The 24,701-nt window shown below is 45.1% G+C and overlaps 1 protein-coding gene across 1 annotated transcript; it reads right to left on the reverse strand.

The window, feature by feature from the left end:
* Positions 1–917: 917 nt before the first annotated feature.
* tnnt1 (troponin T type 1 (skeletal, slow)) lies at positions 918–23,853 on the reverse strand. Its single transcript, XM_069909010.1, has 9 exons — positions 23,787–23,853; positions 21,838–21,898; positions 19,239–19,355; positions 15,213–15,290; positions 15,005–15,118; positions 14,418–14,527; positions 11,025–11,115; positions 6,778–6,818; positions 918–1,151 (listed from the first exon to the last, which is right to left on the reverse strand). Exons 3-9 carry the CDS (start codon positions 19,335–19,337, stop codon positions 1,106–1,108), a joined length of 579 nt encoding a protein of 192 aa, XP_069765111.1. The 5' UTR covers positions 19,338–19,355; positions 21,838–21,898; positions 23,787–23,853; the 3' UTR covers positions 918–1,105.
* Between the last annotated feature and the right edge of the window lie 848 nt (positions 23,854–24,701).

Raw genomic sequence — 24,701 nt, forward strand, 5'->3', positions numbered from 1 at the left:
TTCCACTTTCCTTTTACTTCTGAGGTGGACAAAATCTGATTTCTCCTTCTTATCAGATTACACTGGGCAACAATTTTTTTCAAAAGGTTTGCTTCCTGAAAAATATTGGGGATTATGGTAGACAACTTCAAGCTGAACACAAAGATCATTTCAGATTTGCTGTATCATGTAAAAAGTTGGAGAAACATTAAATTAACTTTTATTGAATTTAGCCTGCTTAATCACATGGCCTTCATTCAACTGCCCTAATAATGTTTTGCTGCTGATTTTCATTTGTACTCAGCATCTGATGCCTCTCATGTCAGTGTCCAACAATAGTCAGGCAGCCCTGATGAATTCCAGTTGCCTGATGTTGGTTTTCCATGGTCGCAATGTCCTGGTGAAACCTTTTACCGTGTTCGTCACTGATGGCACCGAGATTGGCCGGGAAGACGTCCAAGTGCAGAAAATGAATTTTCAGCGACACTTTGTTTTGTAGGTTTGAAGTAGACTTAAAATATGACAGGAAATCAAAACAAAAGGTTATATCTAAAAGATGGTTTCAAGGTGATTTTTGTGATCAACAATGCAAAATCCATAACATACACCCAAAAGTGTTGAGGAAGCAAAATCTTTGTTGCCCAGTGCAGTTTGTTCTGCAGTATAAGGTACAGCGCAGATATTCTCAGTTTGCCCACCAATAATTTTAAATTGACGACCTGTGATCACCCATCCACTTGATCGAAGAAACAGACGTGACCCCCCCCCCAACCCTTCCGAGCAGTATATTCACTGGCATTATGCAAGAAAGGAGGGACTTTAAAGTCTTTTTGAAAGGACAAGGGGAGGGTGGAGAGATTTAGAGAAGAAAGCTTAGAACTCAGTGCTTCCCCACAAGTACAGGTACCACAAAAATAACCAGAATGACATACTGGAGATGCAACTTAGTCACTGATTTATTGAAGCTTTGAAGGGAAAGAAATGGATTGAGAACATTTCATTTCATGAGAGAATTGAAAGACCATTTTGACACATAAGCATGGAAGAAGCACAGGGGCCACGTCAGGAGGCATCTCTTTATCTTTAGCTTCACACCGTCTAACCTCTGAATCTAATCTCCTGCCATTTATTTCCAACGGCCGCCAACCTTGCCTTTTCCCGCCGCTTTCTTGCTGTTGGAGGAAGATGCAAAGATGTGCTGAGAACTGTGAAGCCCAAACCGCCTTCTGAATGAAGCCCTGTGTGACATTCACCCCGTCTGTAAATACTGGCCCACCAATAGAGTGGGAAAGGCCAAATTCCACCCTTGAAAGCATGGGCGGCCCAACCCCAGGAGGAGGCCTCATTGGGTCTGGACTGGCTTATTACTGAAATGCCACTTGGATCCGGCTGGCCTCGGATGAGGGAGTAAGGAACTCATGGAAGATGAAACAGAACCCAGTGAGCTGAGACTGACCCTGTAGATTTTACAAAGGTGACCACAACTGAAAAAAATATACTTAAACTAACAATATTGTAATTAAGCTATCAGATTTAGTTGGTGAGTGCTAATCAAAGAAAGGGGCCTGTTACTTTAAAACAAGCATCTTTCCAAAGATGGTAGATAATGCTGTTCCTGGGAATTCTAGCCACAATGTCTTTGGAGGATTGGATTTTAATTCAAAGGGCCAAGGTTTAAAGAATGCTGTTCCAAAGCATTGAAACAGAAAGGATGCATTTGTTTAATGGTATATTTGCATTTGACATCTAATTAAGGGAGGTTGTATTCTTTCAAAGGAACCAATGGCAAGGTGTGTACTCACATACCTTGATTACCAGCTCTTGGAGAGGTTCATGTTAACTCAACAGTGCTGGAGATGATGTGGCTCCATCATATTTCCACAACTTGCTCTCAGTGTCTTAGGGCTTTATAACCAGCCATGGACAATGCAAACCAATGGATTCTACTGTGACCCGACTGGGAACCTAGTTGGAAGCCATCACATCAGCCGATCAAGGTCAAGCCCACCCACAGGTGAGCACACACCTTGCCATCGGCTCCTTTGAAAGAATATACACCTCCCTTAATCACCTGCCCCATTTTGGGCATACCCGAGACAGGCCGGCTGTGGTATAAAGCCCAACGTATGGAGCAGCTGGGCCAGCACGGTTGGTGTAGCGGTTGGCACAACGCCTTTACGGGGCCAGCGATTAGGACTGAGGTTCGAATCCCGCGCTGTCTGTAAGGAGTTTGTGCGTTCTCCTCATGTCTGTGTGGGTTTTCCCCGAGGGGTCCGGTTTCCTCCCACCATTCAAACTGTAGCAGGGGTTGTGTTAAATGGGCAGCACGGGCTCATGGGCTGAAATGGCCTGTTACTGTGCTGTATGTCTAAATTTTAAAAATCTTTTCCACTGAGAACCAACCCAAGTTCCACTCCAGATTGCGAGCCACTGGAGAGTCATTTGCAAGGTGTATACTGGTAAAGGGCTGGGCCCTTAATGAGTTGCCTGCCCAGAACCACTACCGTTGCCAACATCACTATGAATAGTTTTCCGAACTAATCAGGGTGCCATATCTGCACCAGATCGAGGGGTAAAAAAACACAAAGCTGGAAATCTTGATGAAGGATCAAGCCCGAAATGTCGGTTCTGTATTTTTATCTTTGCTATATAAAGGGCACTGCTTGACCAGCTGAGTTTCTCCAGCAGTGTGTTTTACTTCAACCACGGTAACTGCAGATTTTCATGTTTTACTCCACATTGAGGGGTGGTGGGTACCGTTAGTTGCGTCTTTTTACTGTACTTAATTGTCAGCAATTAGTAGCGAGTGCTGGTTGTTAGCTGCATCCGATGTATGTATTGTGTGTACCTTGTTTGACTTTGTGTTTGTGTGTGTTTCCTCATGTTTTTGTGTGTGTGCACATGCGTTTGTGTGTATGTGTGCGGGCATGATTGTGCATGTGTGTCTAAGTGTGCGCGCGCGCGAGTTTGTGTGTGCATGTGTGCGATCCCTTTGGCGACTTTCCCCTGCGGGTAAACAAAGATCTTTGCTGTGATCAAATTGTGTTCAGATTTGTTGTTTCTCAGACCCGGTGAACTTGCCCCTCATTATTACATATACCTTGTAGAATGGACCAACCTAGTCTGTGTCCATGTGATGCCAGTTGGATTTCTCTGTTAATGTAGGGCACGTAGACAGATGATCCAACCAAGAACCAAGCACCGCCCCCAAAACTGTAGTGATCATGTCATTTCAAGGTGCATTGGAAATGTCAGTGCGATGGAATGAAACTTCATTTATTCCTGAGTGAACTGTAAGAATGTCCATTTCTGATCTTTACTGAGCCAACCTCATGGTGGTGACTCCCACCGCATATCCTGCACCCAGTCACCCAGTGCAAAGTGTTGATCTTTCCCCATCCCCTCCTTAGCCCTTTACTGGTGTCTTCTCCCCTTCTCCACACCCCCACCAATTCCCTCCACGAGCTCCAGCCACTAGCTTCCGATCCCCACCATCAAACTCCCCAGCTGGCCAGGAACCAGAGCTAATGCAGCTGCTGTCACAAGTCTGGGGCCGGAAGGCAAGTCTTCAACTCTGGTTTAGTGGCCAGTGGCGTGGTGGTGACCGCAAAGAGCCAGTTTCAGCACAGGGGTTGAATGGCCTCCTGTGCTGATAATATAATGCTGTAACAGGATAGCACAGTATAAAATTACACTCTGCCCTTTGGATATATCCAAACAGCGGTCATACAAAAGGCTGCAGTATCTCACAGGACAGGGGAAGGCTGTTTATGAAAGTGTCTTTCTGAACGAACTCTGCAATGAATCTCATTCCCTGTTCTTTCACTACAGCACCGCTATTGTTTGATTGTAAATTTACATCCAAAACTACTTGAAAGTTGGTTCCCCTTTAATCGCTGGAACAATTGTTGGAACGGTGGTTGGAACGGAAAAACAGTAAAAACCTCTGTAAGTGGCATAGCTAGGAGGGTGCGGGGGGAGTGAGCACATTTTTCAAAAGTGGCATCTTTCACCAATCCCCCCCCCCCCCCACCAGTCCGCCACCACTGCCACCACATCCTCAGTCCGGCGCCGCCGCCATCCCGGTCCAACACTGCTGGCCATCCCCCTATAACGCTGCCACCAAACCCCTCCCTTTCCCAGTCGGCCGCCGCCACCACCCCCTGCCCCACCTGTGGCCCGCCATTCAACCATTGACTCACCATCTGGTATATGTCGTGGCGCCTTTTTTTATATGCTCACTCCCCCTAATGTTAGAACCTGGCTACTTCCCTGCCTCTGGTATCCAGAATTCAAACAACCGGAGTTCGTATGTTCTCCCTGTGTCTGCATGGGTTTTCCCCAAGGGGGGTTCCGGTTTTCTCCCACCCTTCAAAACATACCAGGGGATGTAGGTCAATTGGGCAGCATGGATAGATACCCAAGTTTAAACTATAATGTTCTCTTGTATAATGGCCCATGAGTCTGTGCCATCCAATTAATCTATACCCTTGGTATGTTTCGAACAGTGAGAGGAAACCAGAGCCCCCAGAGAAAACCCATGCAGACGTGGGGAGAACATGCAAATTCCTTACAGACAGTGCAGGGTTCGAACACCTGATCGCTGGCGCTGAAATGGTGTTGCACTAACCACTACGCCAACCATGTCACCCTCAGAAGTTACACATGAACCTTTGGTGAAGTTGAGAGCAAATATTCAGCCAGCGGAGGGCCTTGGTCAAGCTTTGCTCGTAGCAGCTGTTTGAATAAAGTTGTGTGAAACAGCGATGGCGTCGCCCAGGATGAAGAGCTGGTTGATGCCGCTCGCCGTTGGGGTGACTCTCTTAAAATGTCTCCTTATCCCTGCTTAGTAAAAAATTCACCCTGGACAGAGGATTTATCTGTAAACTTGAGGGGGGGATTAATTATCTATAACATTATTCTTCATCTTTCAAGAGGCTCCGTGGAGGGGGGAGGAACCTGCAGATGCAGAAATGGTTAAATGTTTTCAAAGGATGTGACTGAAAATAAAGTAAAATGCTTTAAGGTTTATATATTCATGCAAGTGAAGTTTGTTCAGTGTAAGTAATGTAGAATTTTTGACTTTTGAACTGTTTATTCTGAATGCAGATGGTGGAAAAGTGAGTCTCAAGCAACTTATCTGGCATCTATCAGCCTGAGGTGCCGGATACCAGGGGGTTTACTATAATATCAACATGTGGCTATTGGTGTTTGAGGAACAAGTTAAAAGAAACAGCATGTTTCAAACACCCTACTGCATGTTCATGTTTTGGCCGGGGAAGGTCATGTTTATGGTTGTTGCTGTGAATTTGAACCCATTTGATGGGAATAATTCAAGTTTTCCTCATTAGGCGTTTGGTCAGTGACCTGACCTGCGTTGAATGTTGTGTCAACACAGGAGCACAATGAACCTCAGCGACGGAGAACGTGAAAAGAAATAGGTCAGGCCTTTCGGGCACCGGAGCTCAAAGGCAAATATCTGGCACAGAGTCGATGCCTTGCATGGGCAAAGAGCTCAAAACAGTCCCATTGAAGAATGATAGAAACAATGGGCACTCAGAAGGTCCCGAATCAGTGTCCCAAAATCAATTCTGGAAAGGGTAGAAATATAAAAGAGAGGTTTACTTTAATACATGGATGGGAGAGGTCTGGAGGGTTATGGAATGGGAAGCAGGTCAATGGGACTAGCGGAATGATGGTCAGCGCCGACTAGAAGGGCCGAAGGGCCTGTTTTCTGTGCTGTCACATTCTATGGTTCTACACAGTTCCCATTCAAAACACTCGAGCGTCTTGTTGTGGATGAAACACTGTGTTGTCATCATTGCACACAAACACGAGTGCGCTAATGACCTGATCTTCACTGCTGATATTTTTGAAATTAAAAAATTATACATACAGACGCACAGCACGATAACAGGCCAGTTTGGCCCATAAGCCCGTGCCGCCCAATTACAACCATTTAACCTACAACCCTAGTACATTCTGAGGAAATTGCAGAACCCGGGGTAAACCCATGCAGACACAAGGAGAACATACAAACTTCTAGCCGGATTTGAACCCCGGTCACTGGCGCTGTAACCACTACATTAACCGTGCCACCCAGTTGGCCAGTGCCTGAAGAAAGTGGTCATGCCCTTCTTTTAAAATGCCCACCTGGTTTAATGTTTCAATCAAAGACACTCTCGGAGATGTGGCGCTCTCTCAGTGCTACAGAAGCCTAGATCTCTGTGCTGAATGTCTCCAGGACGGAGTGCAGATCCTGCACTCCAACACCATTATCCTGCTGGATCACTTTCCTCTTGTGGTGAAGGCCTTTCGGAACATATCCCACATAGCCTGCGATATCACCTTCAGTTTTTGCCACAATTACTGAGGGGTGGCACGGTTAGAGTAGCGGTCAGTGCAACACTGTTATAGCGCCAGTGACTCAGGTTCAGATCCAGTGCTGTCTGTAAGGAGTTTGTACGTTCTTCCTGTGTCTGTGAGGGTTTCCTCGGGTGCTCCAGTTTCCTCCCAACCTTCAAAAGCCACGTGGGGGTTCAGAATCAGAATTTATTGTCATGAAATTTTGTGGCAGCAACGTAATGCAAACATAGTAGGTCAACTGGGCATAATTGGGAGGCACGGGCTCAAGAGCCAGAAGGGCCTGTTAACCTGCTATATATCTAAATTCCCACACTGCCAGCCAGATCATGTTATCCAGAGGTGTCCAAAGTGGTAGCGCAAGGAGGGAGCATGCAAGCAGGAATCAGGGTGGTGGACTGAGGAAAGAATCAAGGGTGCTCCTGATATACTCACAATTTCTGGTGCTCATTGATTCGGTTATGCAGGAGATTGATCTAAAAGTACAAATACCGGAAAATAATGCATCAGCAAGAGCATAGTGACCCTCCACATTCTTCCCCCATTCATCCAGCACAGAGCAGCAGAGACCCCTGTGTCCTGTAACAAGCGAGTCCCATTTTGGAGGGATTTTTCATGAATTGTATACTGCTCCCCATAGATGCTGTTAATTTGTGTCTCGTTGAGGACATCACTGGAACTACTTCAATTCTGTTTAAAGGAAGTCACAGAATTATACAGTTATATGGCCTAGAAAGGCCATTCTGACCCTCACATACATGCAGGCCACCACTGCACATCAGATTCACCCAGTTCTCAGTCCAGAACCTTGCAGGTTATGACTGTTCAAGTGTTCACTCAGGTCCTGTTTCAACATAATGCGGGTTTTCTTCTGCTCACCCACTTTCGAGCAAATAAATCACGGACCCCGCCTAGCTCTGAAGTGAAGTGATTAAACTGTCCTTTAATCCTTTTCTCTCATCCTGATCAACGTAACCCAATGCGGAAAGTTAAGAAAATAACACTGGGCAATGAAGATTTTTCTTCCTGAACACTTTTGGGTGTATTTTATGGATTTTGGGCTGCTGGTCACAAAATCACCTTAAAATATTCCCATCACAAGCATATACTCAAAGTATGGAATGGAGTACATGTAGAGGGAGGAATGAAGACTTATCAGTTGGCTAAATTCAAAATCCTTTAATTTCTTTTATGGTTAATAATCGTTATTTCGTGTTTGGTATAATTGTGTCATAAAAAAATAAGGGATTGCTTTTTGGGATTTTTTTGACTTTTGATCAATTGAAAAGTAAGTGTAATATACCACATAACACTATTTTTTCTTATTATCAACTTAAATCATATTTAAAAAGAAAATTAGGGAGGAATTTTAAATTACCAGAACAAAGTCCATTTGAATATCTCTTTCTTTCTTTGGCTTGGCTTCGCGGACGAAGATTTATGGAGGGGGTAAAAAGTCCACGTCAGCTGCAGGCTCGTTTGTGGCTGACCAGTCCGATGCGGGACAGGCAGACACGATTGCAGCGGTTGCAAGGGAAAATTGGTTGGTTGGGGTTGGGTGTTGGGTTTTTCCTCCTTTGCCTTTTGTCAGTGAGGTGGGCTCTGCGGTCTTCTTCAAAGGAGGCTGCTGCCCGCCAAACTGTGAGGCGCCAAGATGCACGGTTTGAGGCGTTATCAGCCCACTGGCGGTGGTCAATGTGGCAGGCACCAAGAGATTTCTTTAGGCAGTCCTTGTACCTTTTCTTTGGTGCACCTCTGTCACGGTGGCCAGTGGAGAGCTCGCCATATAATACGATCTTGGGAAGGCGATGGTCCTCCATTCTGGAGACGTGACCCATCCAGCGCAGCTGGATCTTCAGCAGCGTGGACTCGATGCTGTCGACCTCTGCCATCTCGAGTACCTCGACGTTAGGGGTGTGAGCGCTCCAATGGATGTTGAGGATGGAGCGGAGACAACGCTGGTGGAAGCGTTCTAGGAGCCGTAGGTGGTGCCGGTAGAGGACCCATGATTCGGAGCCGAACAGGAGTGTGGGTATGACAACGGCTCTGTATACGCTTATCTTTGTGAGGTTTTTCAGTTGGTTGTTTTTCCAGACTCTTTTGTGTAGTCTTCCAAAGGCGCTATTTGCCTTGGCGAGTCTGTTGTCTATCTCATTGTCGATCCTTGCATCTGATGAAATGGTGCAGCCGAGATAGGTAAACTGGTTGACCGTTTTGAGTTTTGTGTGCCCGATGGAGATGTGGGGGGGCTGGTAGTCATGGTGGGGAGCTGGCTGATGGAGGACCTCAGTTTTCTTCAGGCTGACTTCCAGGCCAAACATTTTGGCAGTTTCCGCAAAGCAGGACGTCAAGCGCTGAAGAGCTGGCTCTGAATGGGCAACTAAAGCGGCATCATCTGCAAAGAGTAGTTCACGGACAAGTTTCTCTTGTGTCTTGGTGTGAGCTTGCAGGCGCCTCAGATTGAAGAGACTGCCATCCGTGCGGTACCGGATGTAAACAGCGTCTTCATTGTTGGGGTCTTTCATGGCTTGGTTCAGCATCATGCTGAAGAAGATTGAAAAGAGGGTTGGTGCGAGAACACAGCCTTGCTTCACGCCATTGTTAATGGAGAAGGGTTCAGAGAGCTCATTGCTGTATCTGACCCGACCTTGTTGGTTTTAAAATTTTAAATTACCAGAACAAAGTCCATTTGAATATCTAATAATATGTTTATTGCAAGATTTATTACTAATATGAATATCAAATTACAAGAGACTATTCAGAAAAAGGATTTATTCAAATCCAAATCCAGATGGGAAAAAGATTTAAATATACAGATTCAAGAAGAAGTCGGGTCAAAATTATGCTATGAGAGTGTAACTTATACAATTAATGTCAGATATCAAATGGTACAATTTAATTTTTTACATCTATTATATTATACATACAAATTACATGGACTTCATTTGAATTGTTCTGATCATGTTTTAGATGTAATAAAGAAGTAGGATCTTTCCTGCATGCAGTCTGGCAATGTGAAAAGGTAGATAAGTTTTGGAAGGATATAAGTATTTTATTGGGACAAGTTTTGAAGACGCAAATTTTGAAGGATCCCAGAGTATTTCTATTGGGAGATATTTCCCAATTGAAGTTAGATATTTATCAAAAGAAGTGTAGCAATAGCAAAGAAATCTATGGCTGTAACATGGAAATCTGGTGATATTGGGGGTTAAATAGATGGCGAACAAAATTATTAAATCATATACCATTAGAGAGAATAACGTATAATTTACAAAATCAACCAGAAAATTTTAATAAGATTTATTAAACCCTACATGGATTTTATTTACTACGGCTTTACCTCCAGTGTCCACCACATCCCCATCCAACCCACCCTAATTAGTTATGGTTTAAGATTGCTATGTAAACTGCAATTAATTAATTAAAAGATATTAGTTCATTAGACAGGCTTTTTTCTTTCTACTTTTTTGGGGAGGGGGAGAGAAAATATATAAAAACTATTATTTTTGTGATACATTTTTTATTATTTTTATGCTATGGATAAATACTGTATATGTTTTGATACAAATGGAAAATAAAATTAAAAAAATTCCTATCACTTGTCATTTTTTATAGATATAACCTATTCTTGTGATTTCCTGTCATATATTGTTCGGGAATAATTTGAAGAACCCATATAAATATGACTCAATGGATTTGGATCCTGAGCCAAGGGTGGGGCACTGAGTTCAGTCATTAACTCAACAGGGGAATGAAAGTTCTTTGGCTGCATTGCATTCAGACGTTCTCATTTGTTTTTTTTCTTCTCTCCTAATGCTGCCATTTGACCCCCCACCACCCACCCCACCTCCCACCCTCCCCCAACGATTGTTTCAGCTCAGAGAGGACTTGTTTCCACTGCTTTTGTTTCCTGGAACATTCCACTGGCCGAATGCCAGATACATTGATGGGCAATAGACAGTGGGGATTGGAGGATGATACAATCACTGACCAGGAAGGGAGCGACGTTCTTTGAGATGAATCACTGTCTATGGCTTCAGTCAACCAGTATATTCACTGCCATATGTTCACCTCTGTGTTTTTCGACCGGAATTGACACAATTTTAAAATTCCCACCTTGTTTACCACCTCCTCTTGGATTTGCCCTTCACAGACTCTTTCATTTTTACCTTCCCTTGACGATCAAATTCAGGCTTCTTGGTCATCCCTGATTAAAAGTGAATACGACCTGGCAGAAATACCTTTTGCTGTCAAGGCCAGAGTGTCTTGCATTCCCATTTTGAATCTTCCTTCCTACCAATCCACCATGACCCCCCTTTTCTTATCCTTTGAAGGAGGGCTTAGACCCAAAACGCCAGTAATGCGTCCTTACCTCCTATTGACACTGCAAGACTGGCTGAGTTCCTCCAGCATTTCTGTGTGTTCCGGCCACCCTCTGTCCTATCACACTCACACACTCGCCAAATAACATGAACCTCAGACAGACAGCACTGTGTGTAATTTCCTTCGATATTCACCCTCCTAAAATCTTTCATCCTCTACGATTCGAGAGGATCCAGACCTCAGTGGATGAAGTCAGTGATGATGCCTCTGCTCCAACCCACCCCTTCTGGTTTCGGACATCAGGATGGAGATGTTAGTACCCTGTTCCACTCTGAAAGCTTTGATCCTCACCCACGTACCTCGTACTTCTGTCGTTTCAGTTTGTCCATCAGGTCAAACTTCTCAGATTCCAGCTGGTACATCCATTCCCACAACTCATTGGCTTTCTCTCTGTACAAAAACAGAAAAAGTTTTCATAGAGACATCAGCCAGCATCATGGAAACATGCGGCGTCCGTGCCAACCATCCGACCCCATTCACGGAAACATGCTGTGTCCGTGCCAACCATCCAACCCTATCCATGGAAACTTGCGGTGTCCATGCCAACCATCCAAGCCCATTCACAGAAACATGCGATGTCCGTGCCAACCATCCAACCCCATTTACATGAATCCCAAAACTCATTCCATTCCTCCTCTCACTCCCCATCAGTTCTCCATCATACCCTCTCTACTCCCTTCTCCTGCGACCCATCTACGTCGATGCATTTTACAGGAACCCATTTATCTGCTTTTTGCTCATACCTTGATAAAAGGCTCAGGCCCGAAATGTAGGTTATACATATTTGCTTCCTACGACCCTGCATGAAGATCTGCCCTGAACCCTCCATGTCAATGCATTCAAGAAGAAGGCTCGCCTGCAGCGACTCTTAGTGAGGAGTTTGAGGGGATTTGGTAATGTCATCAAAGACGCTAGAAAATTTCTACAGGTGTACAGTCTGGTATGGAGGTGCCAATGCACAGGAGAGGAGAAACACCAGAGAGTTCTGAACTCAGCCAGCGACATCACAGACACCAGCCTTCACTCCATTGAGGACATCTACAAGAGGCGGAATCTTAAGAAAGCAGCCTCTATCATCAAGGATCCCCACCGTTCAGTCAACACCCTCTTTACTCTGCTACCATCAGGTTAAAGGTGCAGGAGCCTGAAGACGAGCACTGGGTGGCACAAGGACAGCTTCTTCCTCTCCGCCATCAGATTCCTGAATGGACAATGAACCACAGACACGGCCTCACTGTCTCCTATTTTCTTGCCCTATTTGAACTGTAATTTATAGCAATATTTGCCCTGTGTTGCTGCCATAAATCAAGGAATTTCATGACATGTTCATGACAATAAACTCTGATTCTGATATGCTGAGTTTCTCCAGCTCTTTTGTGTATTAACCTACAACTTCAATTGGGGTGGCACAGATAGTATAGCGGTTAGTGCAACGCAATTACAATGCCAGCGATCAGGACCATGGTTTGAATCCTGCGCTGCATATAAGGAGTTTGCACATTCTCCCTGTGTCTGCATGGGTTTTTCCAGGGAACTCCAGTTTCCTCCCACCGTTCGAAACATACCGGGGGTTGTAGGTCAATTGGGTGTAATTGGACAGCATGGGCTCGTGGATCGAAAGGGCCCGTTACCGTGCTGTATGTCTAAATTAAAAAAAATTTGAACTTCAGCCTTGTTGGGAAGTGATCTTCTTACTGTCCTTGTATCTGTGGAATGCAGCACAGATTCACTAGATTGATTTGTATCAGAATCAGAATTTACTGTCGTGAACATGGGACGAAATTCGTTGTTTTGTGGCAGTGTCACAATGCAAACATTTATATAAACCAGCTTCCAAAATAAATAAAAATAGGGCAAGAAAAAGAACAAGTCAAAGTGAGGCAGTGTCTGTGGTTCATTGTCCATTCAGGAATCTGATGGCGGAGGGGAAGAAGCCGTCCTTGTGCAGCTGAGGGCTCGTTTTCAGGCTGCTGTACGTTTTTCCCAATGGTAGCTGAGTGAAGAGGACATTGTCTGGGTGGTGGGGGTCTTTGAGGATAGAGGCTGCTTCCTTAAGATACCGCCTCTTGCAGATGTCCTCGATGGAGGGAAGTCTGGTGCCTCAGTCGCAGACTGAGTTAACAACCCTCTGGAGTTTTTCTTTCTTGAGCGTAGGCACCTCTGTGCCAGACAGTGATGCAACAAGCCAGTATGCTCTCCACACAGTACACCTGTAGAAGCTTCCGAGAGTATTCAGTGACATACTGAATCTCCTCAAACTCCTTACAAAGTGTAGGTGCTGGCGAGCCTTCTTCATGATTGCATCGACATGAGGCTTCTTGATATGAGATGGTAGGGGGTATATCCAGGAAGGGATTAAGCAGCCCGGTCCTGTGCTGACCAGAGTTTAGAAGAATGAAAGGTGATCTTTGAGAAACGTACAAGAATTTTGGGTGTCTCATCTGGATAGATGTAGGGCCTGGTTAGAACCAGGTGTCACAAACTCAAATATGGGGTTATCCATTTAGGACTGAGAAGAAACTGTCATCCAGAGGTAAGTGATCTGTAAAATGCTCGATCCAAAAGGATTGTGGAGACACATTTGCTAAACATCTCTCCTGTCCTCCTTAGAACTGATCTTTCTGTCACACGTCCTCTTTCCAGACCACTCTAGCAATGCCTCTACTACCCAGAAATGAATAGATTTTTAAATATTAAAGGAACCAAGAGGGAATTAGCAAGGGAAAATGACCAAACTAACTCAAAAATATGAACTGGCAGATAACAAGCTCATCCTCAGAAGACAAGCTGCTCATTGTAGTTCTCTGAATTGGTTCCAATTCTTTGTTAAATAACGAGACTATGCTATACCCCCCAGGGGGCTCTGAGGCTGAAGAACACAGGCGACAGACTTTTGGTGAGGAATCCACAGTGGATAACCCGAGAGACTGAGACTGAGTCACTGATCTACAGGCTTTTATTCACAATGGGCCGTGACCTGGGCTTTCTGGGAAAGAGTCAGGGTGATGGAGGCTTTATACAAGGTCAGAAGAGGGAGGGGCCTTAGGTGCAGTCACAGGATGGGGCGGAGTCAGGTAATCAGGAAATCGGGAGTACCATACAGCTCAGCAGTTCACCACATTGGGTGCAAGCAATTTGCAGTCAAAGGACTCGGGAGCCTCTCACTGGTCTGCTGCCATGGTTACCATCCCATGGGTCATCTCCTCTCCTTCTCTAAAGTGGGGGAGGGGGGGCCTCATCATTTTTTGGCGCTCTGCTTTCCCGGAATCTGAAACACCCTCGAGGCTGCTGCCGTACACAGGCTCCGCCATCTTGGGCCCAAACCCCGTGGTCACAGGATTTTAAAATAAACACTCTGCTATTACAACTTCAATAATAGCTTCTGATGTTTCCCCATCACATGTGAAGCAATCGTGCAAGTGTTTCGCTGTTCTATTATCGACACTGGGTCTAAATCTCCTGTGATGAGCCACTACGATCCATCCCTGCAATATCCTGGTAGTTAATTTCCGATTTCCAGGGACTTCATGTAGCTCTTGAAAGGAACCCTTCATCTCCACAGAAACTACTGCAGTCTCACAAGAGAAGGGAAAGCAGGGGAGAATAGTTTTTAAAAAAAAATCGAGTGCCCATCTTGATCCGAGATGGAGATGAATGGATTTAATAGTCTTTTGACCCTGGAGTCACTCTACCTCATCCTCTCGTCATTTAGATGCTCGATGTTGAGGGGCCGCCGCCTCTCTGCCAGTATCTTCTTCTTCATTTCACGCCCCGTCTGCTTTTTGCCTCGTCTTTGCTCTGCCTGCGGAGAGGGACACCACCTATCAAGTCAAGTTTATTGCCATCTAATTGCAAAAGTACATCCTGACTAAACAGCGTGCTCCGGTGCATAAGAAACGTGTTAAATTCAATGAAAGTGAATTTAATGTTTCTCCTATGTGATCTAGTAAATCTGAAATGATCTTTTGTGTTCAGCTTGAAATTGTCTATCGTGATCCTCATTTATGTTTTCGGAAGCAAACCTTTTGAAAAAAAATTGTTGTCCTGTAGTATTGAACACAATGCCAGTTAGGGGATATAATGATTAGGTGTGAATGTGGGCCTGATGCAGAGGCTTCGCAATGATCATATTGGAAAGGTGCAACAATTTATCCTTACATTAATTTCATGTTCTTTGTTACTGTAAAAGTTCCCATGTTCAAGATACGGTCGTTTTCAAGGAATATCTGCAGCGGAGTCTGGGATGCTCATTATTACACAGGCATCGCCTAGGCCCTACCTTTACAAGGTAGCCACCGTAATGCGCGCCCATGTTAGACAGAACTTTCTTCTTCTTGGCATCATCGTCTGCTCGCTTCTTGGCCTCTTCCTCCTCCTTGCGAGTTTTTTCCTCCTGTAATGAGGGGGAGGCAAAGATGTTGGTGAACATGAGACTGGCGCTGAGGGAAGAGGAGAAGAGGGAATGGGGGGGGGGTAATAAAACTCACTAGAAGCCTGGTCTGACGGTCTCGCTCCTTCTCTGCACGGAACCTCTGCTGTTCGGCTCGCTCTGCCCTCCGATTTTCCTGTCGACAGAACAAATGAAGCCTGACATTTCAAGAACCACGTTTGGTTCCGGGTTCATTGACCAGGAGTGACAACCTGATCATGCAGGGTCTTCCTGAGAGATAAATGTTCAACATTGATGAAACCTGGATGAATATCACGAAAGCCAAAGCAGCTAAAGACAGGGCGTTCAGACCTAGGGAATTGCAGCTTGGTGGGTGTGGGGGGGGGGGGGGTGGGTGTGGGGGGAGTACAGTTCTTGGGAAGCACTGACACATTGGCATGGAAGCATCTCCATCAGTTCCACGCCATTCGGGGATGCTGCCGCAACAGACCAAAGTCAATGGGTGGAAAGCACCATTCTTCAACACACCCTGAACATCAGCAATGAATTGGGGGCGGCCATTGAAGAAAGAATGTTTCTCTTCCAAAGAGTTGAGAGTCTTTCCAACCCTCTTTCACAAAGAGTGGCTGAATATTTTTGATTCCGGGGTAGTTTTTTGATCTAAGCAAATGCACCAAAATGCTGGAGGAACTCAGCTGTCTTTTTTGCATCTCAAGGAGACAAAGATATATTGCTGATGTTTCGGGCGTGAGAAGGTGGTTTAGGGTACAAGATCATGGCCGAGCTGTACCCTGAAGCTCAGCTATGATCTTGTTGAGCTTGTCAAGGGCCAAGTGAACCCACTCCTTCTCCAATTTGTGTGTCTGTATTTTGAAGCCTATTTAGAACTGGTCTCAATCTCACCCAAGAAAGAGGGACTCTCGAGTTGCAGCAACTTCTACATTGTCAGAATCCTTTTTTTTCCAAGAGCAGTCATTGTTACATGGCTAGCTGGCCAGAGCCCAATGCATCCTGGTGACAAAGGTTACACAAGATTTGGTTCAGAACTCCCAGGATATTTTTCTATCAAGACCCTAATGTCCAGAAAATCAGCCCTAGATGTTGGCGCTTACACTAACCAGAATATTTTCTTTTACATGCCGATGCAGATGGTATTATGGGCAAATCAATTGTGATCAGATCAGGTTGAGGTTCACACAATGGCTTTGCCCAGTACTCCATCCAGCCCAGGGAAGACCTCCCAGCAGTACCACAGGCAAACACAGGATCCAGGACTGCCACTCTCACCATAAAATGTAAAACATTACAGCACAGCCTAGTCCCATTGACCAGCATTCAGTCCATATCCCTCCATACGCCTCCCATCCAAATGTATTTAAATGTTAAAATTGAGCCTGCATTCAGCATTTCAACTGGCAGCTTGTTCTAAACTCCCACCACTCTTTGTGTGAAGAAGCTCCCCCTAAACTTTTCCCCTTTCACTCTTAACCCATGTCCACTGGTTTGCATCTCACCTTTGACTTGGAGTGCCCTTGGTAGAGAATCTCACCTGGCCCCTTAACACCAGTTCCATAGCCAAGGAAGCCCAGCAGCACCTCTACTTTCTGCGAAGGCTGAGGAAAGTTTATCTACCACCATCCATCCTCACCACATTCTACAGAGGATGTAACCAGAGCATCCTGTACAACTTGGTTTGGAACCTGGACCTCCTCGGGCCACAAGACCCTCCAGAGGATAGTGAAGTCAGCGGGAAAGATCATTTGGGGGCTCCCTTCCTACCATGAGGGACATCTACAACTCTCGCTGCAGGCGAAAGGCAATAAACATTGTGAAGGACTCCACACACCCCTCACGTAAACTGTTCTACCTTCTGCCATCTGGTAGGAGGTACCGTAGCACTCATGCCCTTGCGTCCAGATTGGGCAAATGCTTTTCCCCTCAAGCCATCAGGCTCCTGAATTCCCAGAACATATGTGGATAGTGAACTGTGGACTTTTACTGTATACGTCTTAATAGTTTAACTTTTATTTTAACTTACATTTATGTAAATCTGCTCCATGGTCCTGGAGAAACGTGATCTCGACTATATTGTGTATGAATGACAAATAAAGATGACTTGACTTGAACCTCAGTGGAAAAAGCCTATTTGCATTTACTCTATCTAATTTTAAATACCTCTATGAAATCTCCCCTCAGTCTTCTTTGCTTCAGGGAATAATGTCCTAACCTGTTTAACCTTTCCCAGTTCTTGAAGTCCTGGCAACATCCTAGTAAATCTCTGCATTCTTTCAATCTTATTGATATCGTTCCAGTAACTCAGTGACCAAAATTGCACACAATACTCCAAATTTATACAACTTTACCATAACATCCCAACTCCTGGATTCAACACTTTGATTTATGGAGGCCAATATGCCAAAAGCTCTCTTTACAACCAATATAAATATGGGAATTGTGTGTCATTGAAAAAGTTCACGATGATGGAGTTAAACTGTAGGCATTTTCACATTGGTAAATTGGCAGTTGAATGAAGTGGTTTAAAATCGCGTTTTTGCCATTAACTGGTTCTCTGCGCTCTTTCACACTCACCACCCAGCATCACAGGGCAAAGGATGCCTATCCTCCAGTGGTGACATCCTGCATTCCACTGGTCCCATTCACACTGGGATAACCAGTACACTGATTCAAAATGAATCGGCGATGATACATCCTCCCTAGGCGGTTCATCCTTGGGGCGATCAGACACCTGTGTGCCTGTCCGTGAGGGTTCACACTGGCACGTTAACCAGTAGGTTGCCAGTTAATTATTGGGTTAATGTGCCAGTGTGAATGAGGTGTGTGATTCTAAATGCAATACACAAAACTGCTGGAGAAACAGGTCACAAAGCATCCAACCTTATTGATATCTTCTGAGGTTACTGTCAGGTTAATGTGCAAAGAAACCTTGATCACCTGCTTGGCCAGGTGGTCAGGTCAGCCCTGTATCCTAAACCCTCTTCAGGCATGATCTTAATGAATGGCAGGACAGGCTCCAGGGTCTGAGTGGCCCGCTCCTGGTCCTATTTTCTGTTTTCAACTGATCTACATGCTATAAGGTCAGTGGAACCACCAGACGGTTTTCATTTGACAGCTGCAAAGGATAATGAATTGATCAGGTCCAACTCTATCAATGTTTATAACAGAAAGGATGATGTACAAGGGTGGGGTTGCTAAGTATGAGCATGTGTGTGTCTCTGCAAGAGATGAGGGTTAGATAATACAGCGGATCAGCTGCAGCATCGTTCCACCTCCCACCCTGAAAGCATTATCTGGAATGCACGAGCTCAGGGTTAGCCCACAGCACCAGCACCTTATACCCGTACAATGGCTTTGGGAGCAAGTGTCACTGGAAATCCCATCCTTCCCCCAATTCATTCATAGAACATAGAATAATACAGCACAGTTAAGGCCCTTCGGCCCTCGATGTTGTGCCGACCCTTATTCATTCCAACTCTCGGCAGGGATCGATGGTCAATATCAATGGACAAAAAGATTTTGCTTTCTGAACACGTTTGGGCGCACGCGATGCAGCAAATCTGAAATTATCTTTGTGTTCAGCTCAAATAATCCCCAATTATTTTTTCAGGAAGCAAACCTCTTAAAAAAAAATTTGTTGTCCAGTGTTTTGTCACTCCCCTGGAGGAAGGAATGCAGTATCTACTGATTTCCGACCCCACCTCCCCCCTTCCCCCTTGGTAACCTCAACTAATTTACCATTGACTGGGGAAATGAACGGGGCAAACAGACTCTGCTTGGTTGAGTGGCGGGGAAATAAAAACAGAAAATGCTGCAACATTCAGAGGCACCGGCTGAAAAGAGAAATAACTGCAATGTTGAACATCTTTTATCTCTGACCTGAAGGGTTAGATCCGTCTCTCCTTTTGCAGATGCTGCCTGGCCTGCTGAGAGTTCCCAGAACTTGTTGACATTATTTCCGCTTTCCTGTAATTTTGTTTACTGTCCTGAAGTGCAGGGTTATACATTGTATATGAATATACATTGTGCCTTAATTATAGGAGAAATAGGATAGATTTCCACAATTGGCCTTTGAGTGGACAGTGGAGGGATCCCGAAGAATACCTACAATCCTCTCTTTCAGGCAAATCAGTTCCTCTTCCTCCTTTTTCCTCTGTTCGAAATGAGCATCGATCAGTGTCTGGAGTTCCAGAAGGTCCTTCTCCATGCGTTTCCGATGGATGTCCTGTATAGGTCAGGGTAGGAAGACAGGAAGAGAACCAAGACATTAACCTTCATCTAAATGAAGGCAATCGGCCTGTCAGGTCTAGATCACAAGATATAGGAGCAGAAGTCGGCCCATTGAGTCTGCTCCGCCATTTCAATCCTGAGCTGATCACTCCCACTCAGCCCCACTCATCGGCTTTCTCCCCGTAACCCTCGATGCCCTGACTAATCAAATACCCGGCAATCTCTGCCTTCAATACCCCCAATGACCTCACTTTCACACCCACCTGTGGCAACAAGTTCCACAGACTCCCAACCCTCCCACTAAAGAAATTTTCCACATCTCGGTTCTAAACTGACACACTTTTATCCTGAAATTATGCCCTCTTGTCCTAGAATCCCCAACCATGGGAAACATCCTTGCCACATCTACTCTGTCCAGGCCTTTCAATATTCAAAATGCCACTACGAGGTCCCCCCTCATCCTTTTGTACTCCAGCGAGTACAGTCCAAGAGCCGACAATGGTTCCTCATTTGCTAACCCTGTCATTCCTGGTACCATTCTGGTAAATCTGGTAAAGCCTCTCCAACTCCAACACATCTTTTCTCAAACAAGGCGCCCAAAACTGTACACTGTTCTCTAAATGAGTTCTCACCAGTGCTTTATAGAGTCTCAATATCACATCCCAGCTATTTCCCTAGAAATGAATGCCAACATTGGATTTGCCTTCTTCACCACCAAAGGTTGACCTCAAGGTGACTTTCAGATCAATCCCATCAATGTCGTTCTCCACTTTCCTTGTTACCCATTTTCCCATGCATTTGGGTAAGATGTCATTCATCCATTCAAGGTGTGGATGGTTTTAAGTTGGTTTACCTCTGGAATGCTCAGCTTTGGCCTTCTTCCTTTGCCTCTTGCAGAGACCAGAAACCCAGAAACTCTCTGCTAACTACATGTAACTTACATCATTGAAGCAGGCCATTCAGCCCAGCTGGTGTGTACTCATGCCAGCCTCCTCCTGTCATCTCCCCCACCTTTCCACCTTTACTCCCCACTGATCTAACTTCCCCTGAAATATACCTCCTTGTGTTAAAGTGTCCCACATTCCCACTGAGATTTCTGAGGACATTCCTTTTCCCATTGATCAGTCTTTGCCCTTGACTTATGGCCATTCAGGATTCCCACGTGACCAGAAACATCTCTCCTATGGAGCAGCACAGTTGGCATAGCGGATAGTGCAACGCTGTTACAGCGCCAGTGACTGGAACCAGAGTTCAAGTCCTGCACTGTCTGTAGGACTGTATATTTTCCCCATGGCTGCATGGGTTTTTCCTGGGGGGCTTGTTGTAGGTTAATTGGGTGTAATTGGGCAGCATGGGCTTATGGCCTGAAGTAGCCTGATAACGTGCTGTATGTCTAATTTTTTTAAAAATTACAAATTTATCTCCAAGTACTGATCTTCCATATGGTACATTCTTGCCCAATCACTTAACATGTCCACACCCCCATGATGCCCCTCTGCACCCTCTTCAGAGGGCTCTATGCAGCACCACTGTGGATCTTCAGCAAACCTGCAGGTATTACACTTGAAGTAAAACACGAAAGTCGGCAGACACCGTCATTGAAGTAAAAACACAATTCTGGAGGAACTCAGCAGGTCAAACACATACTTTATCTTTTCTTTCTTTGGCTTGGCTTCGCGGACGAAGATTTATGGAGGGGGTAAATGTCCACGTCAGCTGCAGGCTCGTTTGTGGCTGACAAGTCCGATGCGGGACAGGCAGACACGGTTGCAGCGGTTGCAGGGGAAAATTGGTTGGTTGGGGTTGGGTGTTGGGTTTTTCCTCCTTTGTCTTTTGTCAGTGAGGTGGGCTCTGCGGTCTTCTTCAAAGGAGGTTGCTGCCCGCCGAACTGTTTATATAGCAAAGATAAAGACACATAACCAATATTTCGGGCTTGAGCCCTTCATGAAAGTCTGAAAAAAATGTAACCAAGTGCCCGAACAAAATGGTGGGGGGGGTGGTTGTGGGTGAGAAACACAGTCCCACAGGCAATAGGTGGATAAGGGTGGGAGGGCACATCAAACGGGGTGGGGGGTGTGGCTCTGTGATTGGAGAGAGAAGGGGATGAAGAGCTGGAGGGAAGATAGGGAAGAGATGGAGAACAGGGAGTGGGCTGGCAAAAACCGGAAAAGTCAGCGTTAAAGCCATGCGGTTGGGGAGTGGCTAGACGGAAAATTAGGTGTTACACCTGATGTTCTTCTTCAGGTCTTTGATTGTGCAATATGAGCTCGGGCTCTGGCATTGATCTCTGCAGCACCCCGCAGGTTATTACAGGTGACCCCCCAGTAAGGGGACAGAAGCGGTTTACCAGGATGTTGCCCGGTCTGAGGAAATATATCTTTGAGGGGAGTGTGTCAACCTCATTATCTTTAAAATCATGGCACTTCCCACCTCTAATAAGACCAAACACCCAGTGAGAATTACCAGAGAGAACATACATCAAAATCAACCCTTTCTCCATCTGGAATTTTGGGACCAGAGATCTGGGGAACAACCAACCTGTGAGAGACAGAATAAAGAATTACCTTTGGCACGGTAATCACAGTAAACCACTTCCAGTAGCGCAGGGTTACAAGACTGCTGGGCTTTTCCCATGGCTGGGGTCAATTCTGATCCAATCCAACCACAGGTGAGTAATGAGACCAGGCTTACATTGCCTTAAATCAATCAATAAATCTAGAGTCGACCTGCTCACCCAGGGCTTTTCCACTGGGAGATTTATATTAAAATTATCCTCCACATCTCCACTCATCCCTCTCTCTCTGATTGCATTTACATTGGCCGAGTCAAAATGTTTTTAAAAAATAATAAACTTCTGCGTTTTACTATCCCTGTGGATGGATGGATTGTGGAGAACCACTCTAGTGCAAAGGTAAGAGTTAGGAACGGGAGATCGATAGGATCACAACGTAATGTCAGCTCTGCAGACTGCTCTATTCCTGATAACTCCACCCCTCGCCTATCAAGGATCTTAAAATAGTTAAAGTCATTGCTTCCACTGCCCTTTGAGAAATAGTGTTCCAATGGATTCTCAACCTTTCAGGGCAAATATTTCACATAATCTCTGCTGTAAATGGAAGCAGCTGCTCATTCTCAATTCTCCCACATCCTCTCCACACATCCACCCTGTTTTAACCACTCTGCATTGTTTCCAGACGCCATCCGCAGTGGCCTTACACCCACATCAACCTGTTCCATCTGCAGAGCTTGAGCCAGACCAAGAGGGGAGCAGGCTCAATCAAATACCCCACTCTGGGTTCGGGTTAAGTTCACTTGATGCCTGCTGACATTTACCCTTCGGGGGTGGGGGGGGGAGGTTATCTGACAGTCATGCCTCAAGGTGTCACTTGTCACCTGAGAATGACACACCATGGGCTGAATAATAGACAAAGTGCATCGAGGGCAAAATAAAAAGCAAATAGACTCCCACCCACACTTAATACGTAAATGCAGGTAAACCCTTGTTATCTGGCACCTGAAGGGATTGGTAGATGCTGGATAAGTGAATTTTCTGTTTGCTTGAGATTGCCTGTTGCGAACTAATGGTAAGGCCCGCCAATTTTAAACTTTTGTATTTATTATTTTCCACAAATTTTTTTGCCGGTTGCTTGAGGCTGCCGGTTTCTTGTATTCTGGATAACAGGATTTTTTACTGGACCGATAAATTATTAACATAATGGGAATATGGAGTATTTTGCCTCATTCACTTCAAGAGGCAACTTAAAGACTTTTTTCAGTTTAGTTCTCTTCAGTTTGATGATACTTCTGGATATTAAAAACAAATTTCAGTGAAGAGAAGGATCAACTTTCAATATCCATAAGCTGCAAATGAAGTAAAATTAGTAAATAATGACGACACCTGCAGTTTTAACGATATATCAAACCAAAATTTCCTGCTGTCTGCTTGGTCACAGCCAGAAGACAGATGAGCTGAGTATCCCACATTCCAATGGGCTTAGTCAATGGTCCTAACAAGTGTTCTGTGCGGTTTGTAAATCCTTGGTTGACACAAATTAGAAAACATATTTCCCAGATAAGCTTTTAGGGTTGTTTTCTCATTCTTTAATTGGCTAGAACTGAGAAATTTATGTCACACATATTTCCCGAGGTTCATATCAAAGCCAGAGCTTCTCAAAGAATTAGTGTAGTGGTTAGTGCAACTCTGTTACAGTGCCAGTGTCCAGGGTTCGAATCTGGTGCTGGGTGTAAGGAGTTTGTATGCTCTCCCCCTGTTTGCGTGGGTTTCCTCCAACCATTCAAAACCATACCAGGGGTTGTAGGTTCATTGGGTGGCACAGGTTCCCGGGCCAAAAGGGCCTGTTTACTGCGCAGTAAGTCAAATTTTATTTAAAATGTAAACTATGCAGAGTAAATTCAAAAACCTTACTTTGGTCTGGGACGCTCCTCTTCTGTGGTCAGGAGAGAAAGAGAAGAAATGTTAATTTCTGCAGAATATGACCTCAAAATTCTGTTAAAAAATATAGCCATTCAAAGCATGAAAAGTTCACACGGGGGGCTGGTACGTGAAGGTTACCTGAAGTTCCAGCATGTAAATTCAGATCCCTTGGCCACCAACTGGGCTGGAAGCAAAGGATCTCTAAAGCACTTTACAAAGCAAGATCGCACCATTGGTTTAGCAATCAAGGAAATGAGGTTTAAGAACAGTGAGAACAGAGTGGGAGTTCAATGGAAAATTAAAGTGATGCCAGCCTTCTCCACTGACGGGCTGCATCACGGCCTGATACAGGAACACCAATAGCCCTGATCATAAAGCCCTGCAAAAGGTAGTGGACACAGCCCAGGACATCACAGACAAAACCCTTCCCACCATCGAGAACATCTATGGGGAACGCTGCCGTCGGAGAGCAGCAGCAATCCTCAAGGATCCACCCCACCCAGCACACGCTCTGTTCTCGCTGCTGCCATCAGGAAAGAGGTACAGGTTCAGGAATGGCTGCTCCCCCTCCACCATCAGACTTCTCAACGCCAAACTCAATCAGGGACTCATTTATGGATTCTGACCTTCGCACGTTAATTTTTTTCTCTCTGTATTGCAGACTGTTTACATTTCTTTATTTGTTTACATGTGTACATTGAGCGCAGATTTTATCCACTACCAATTAGTGGTAATCCTGTCTCACCTGCAGGAAAAAGAATCTCAGGGTTGTATGTGATGTCATATATGTACTCTGACAATAAATCTGAAATCTGAACAATTATATTTCTAACAAGCAGCTAGAGTTCTGGGCCAGTGTTGCCAAGAAATGAGTTCATGGCAGCTGGGGAGTTGAAATCCTATTAA

This window comes from Narcine bancroftii, chromosome 13 (assembly GCF_036971445.1).
Source record: "Narcine bancroftii isolate sNarBan1 chromosome 13, sNarBan1.hap1, whole genome shotgun sequence".
Classification (NCBI taxonomy): Eukaryota; Metazoa; Chordata; class Chondrichthyes; order Torpediniformes; family Narcinidae; genus Narcine; species Narcine bancroftii.

What these genes read in the sequence shown, in the direction of transcription:
- tnnt1 (XM_069909010.1), bottom strand. Translation starts at nt 19,337, where the DNA reads ATGGAGAAGGACCTTCTGGAACTCCAGACACTGATCGATGCTCATTTC. An exon ending in TGAAACGACAGAAGTACGAG is followed by an intron (nt 6,819 to 11,024) that starts GTACGTGGGTGA and finishes TTGTACTTTTAG; the next exon opens with ATCAATCTCCTGCATAACCG. An exon ending in ATCAATGAGCACCAGAAATT is followed by an intron (nt 1,152 to 6,777) that starts GTGAGTATATCA and finishes TTCCTCCAACAG; the next exon opens with CAAGAAAGCGGCGGGAAAAG.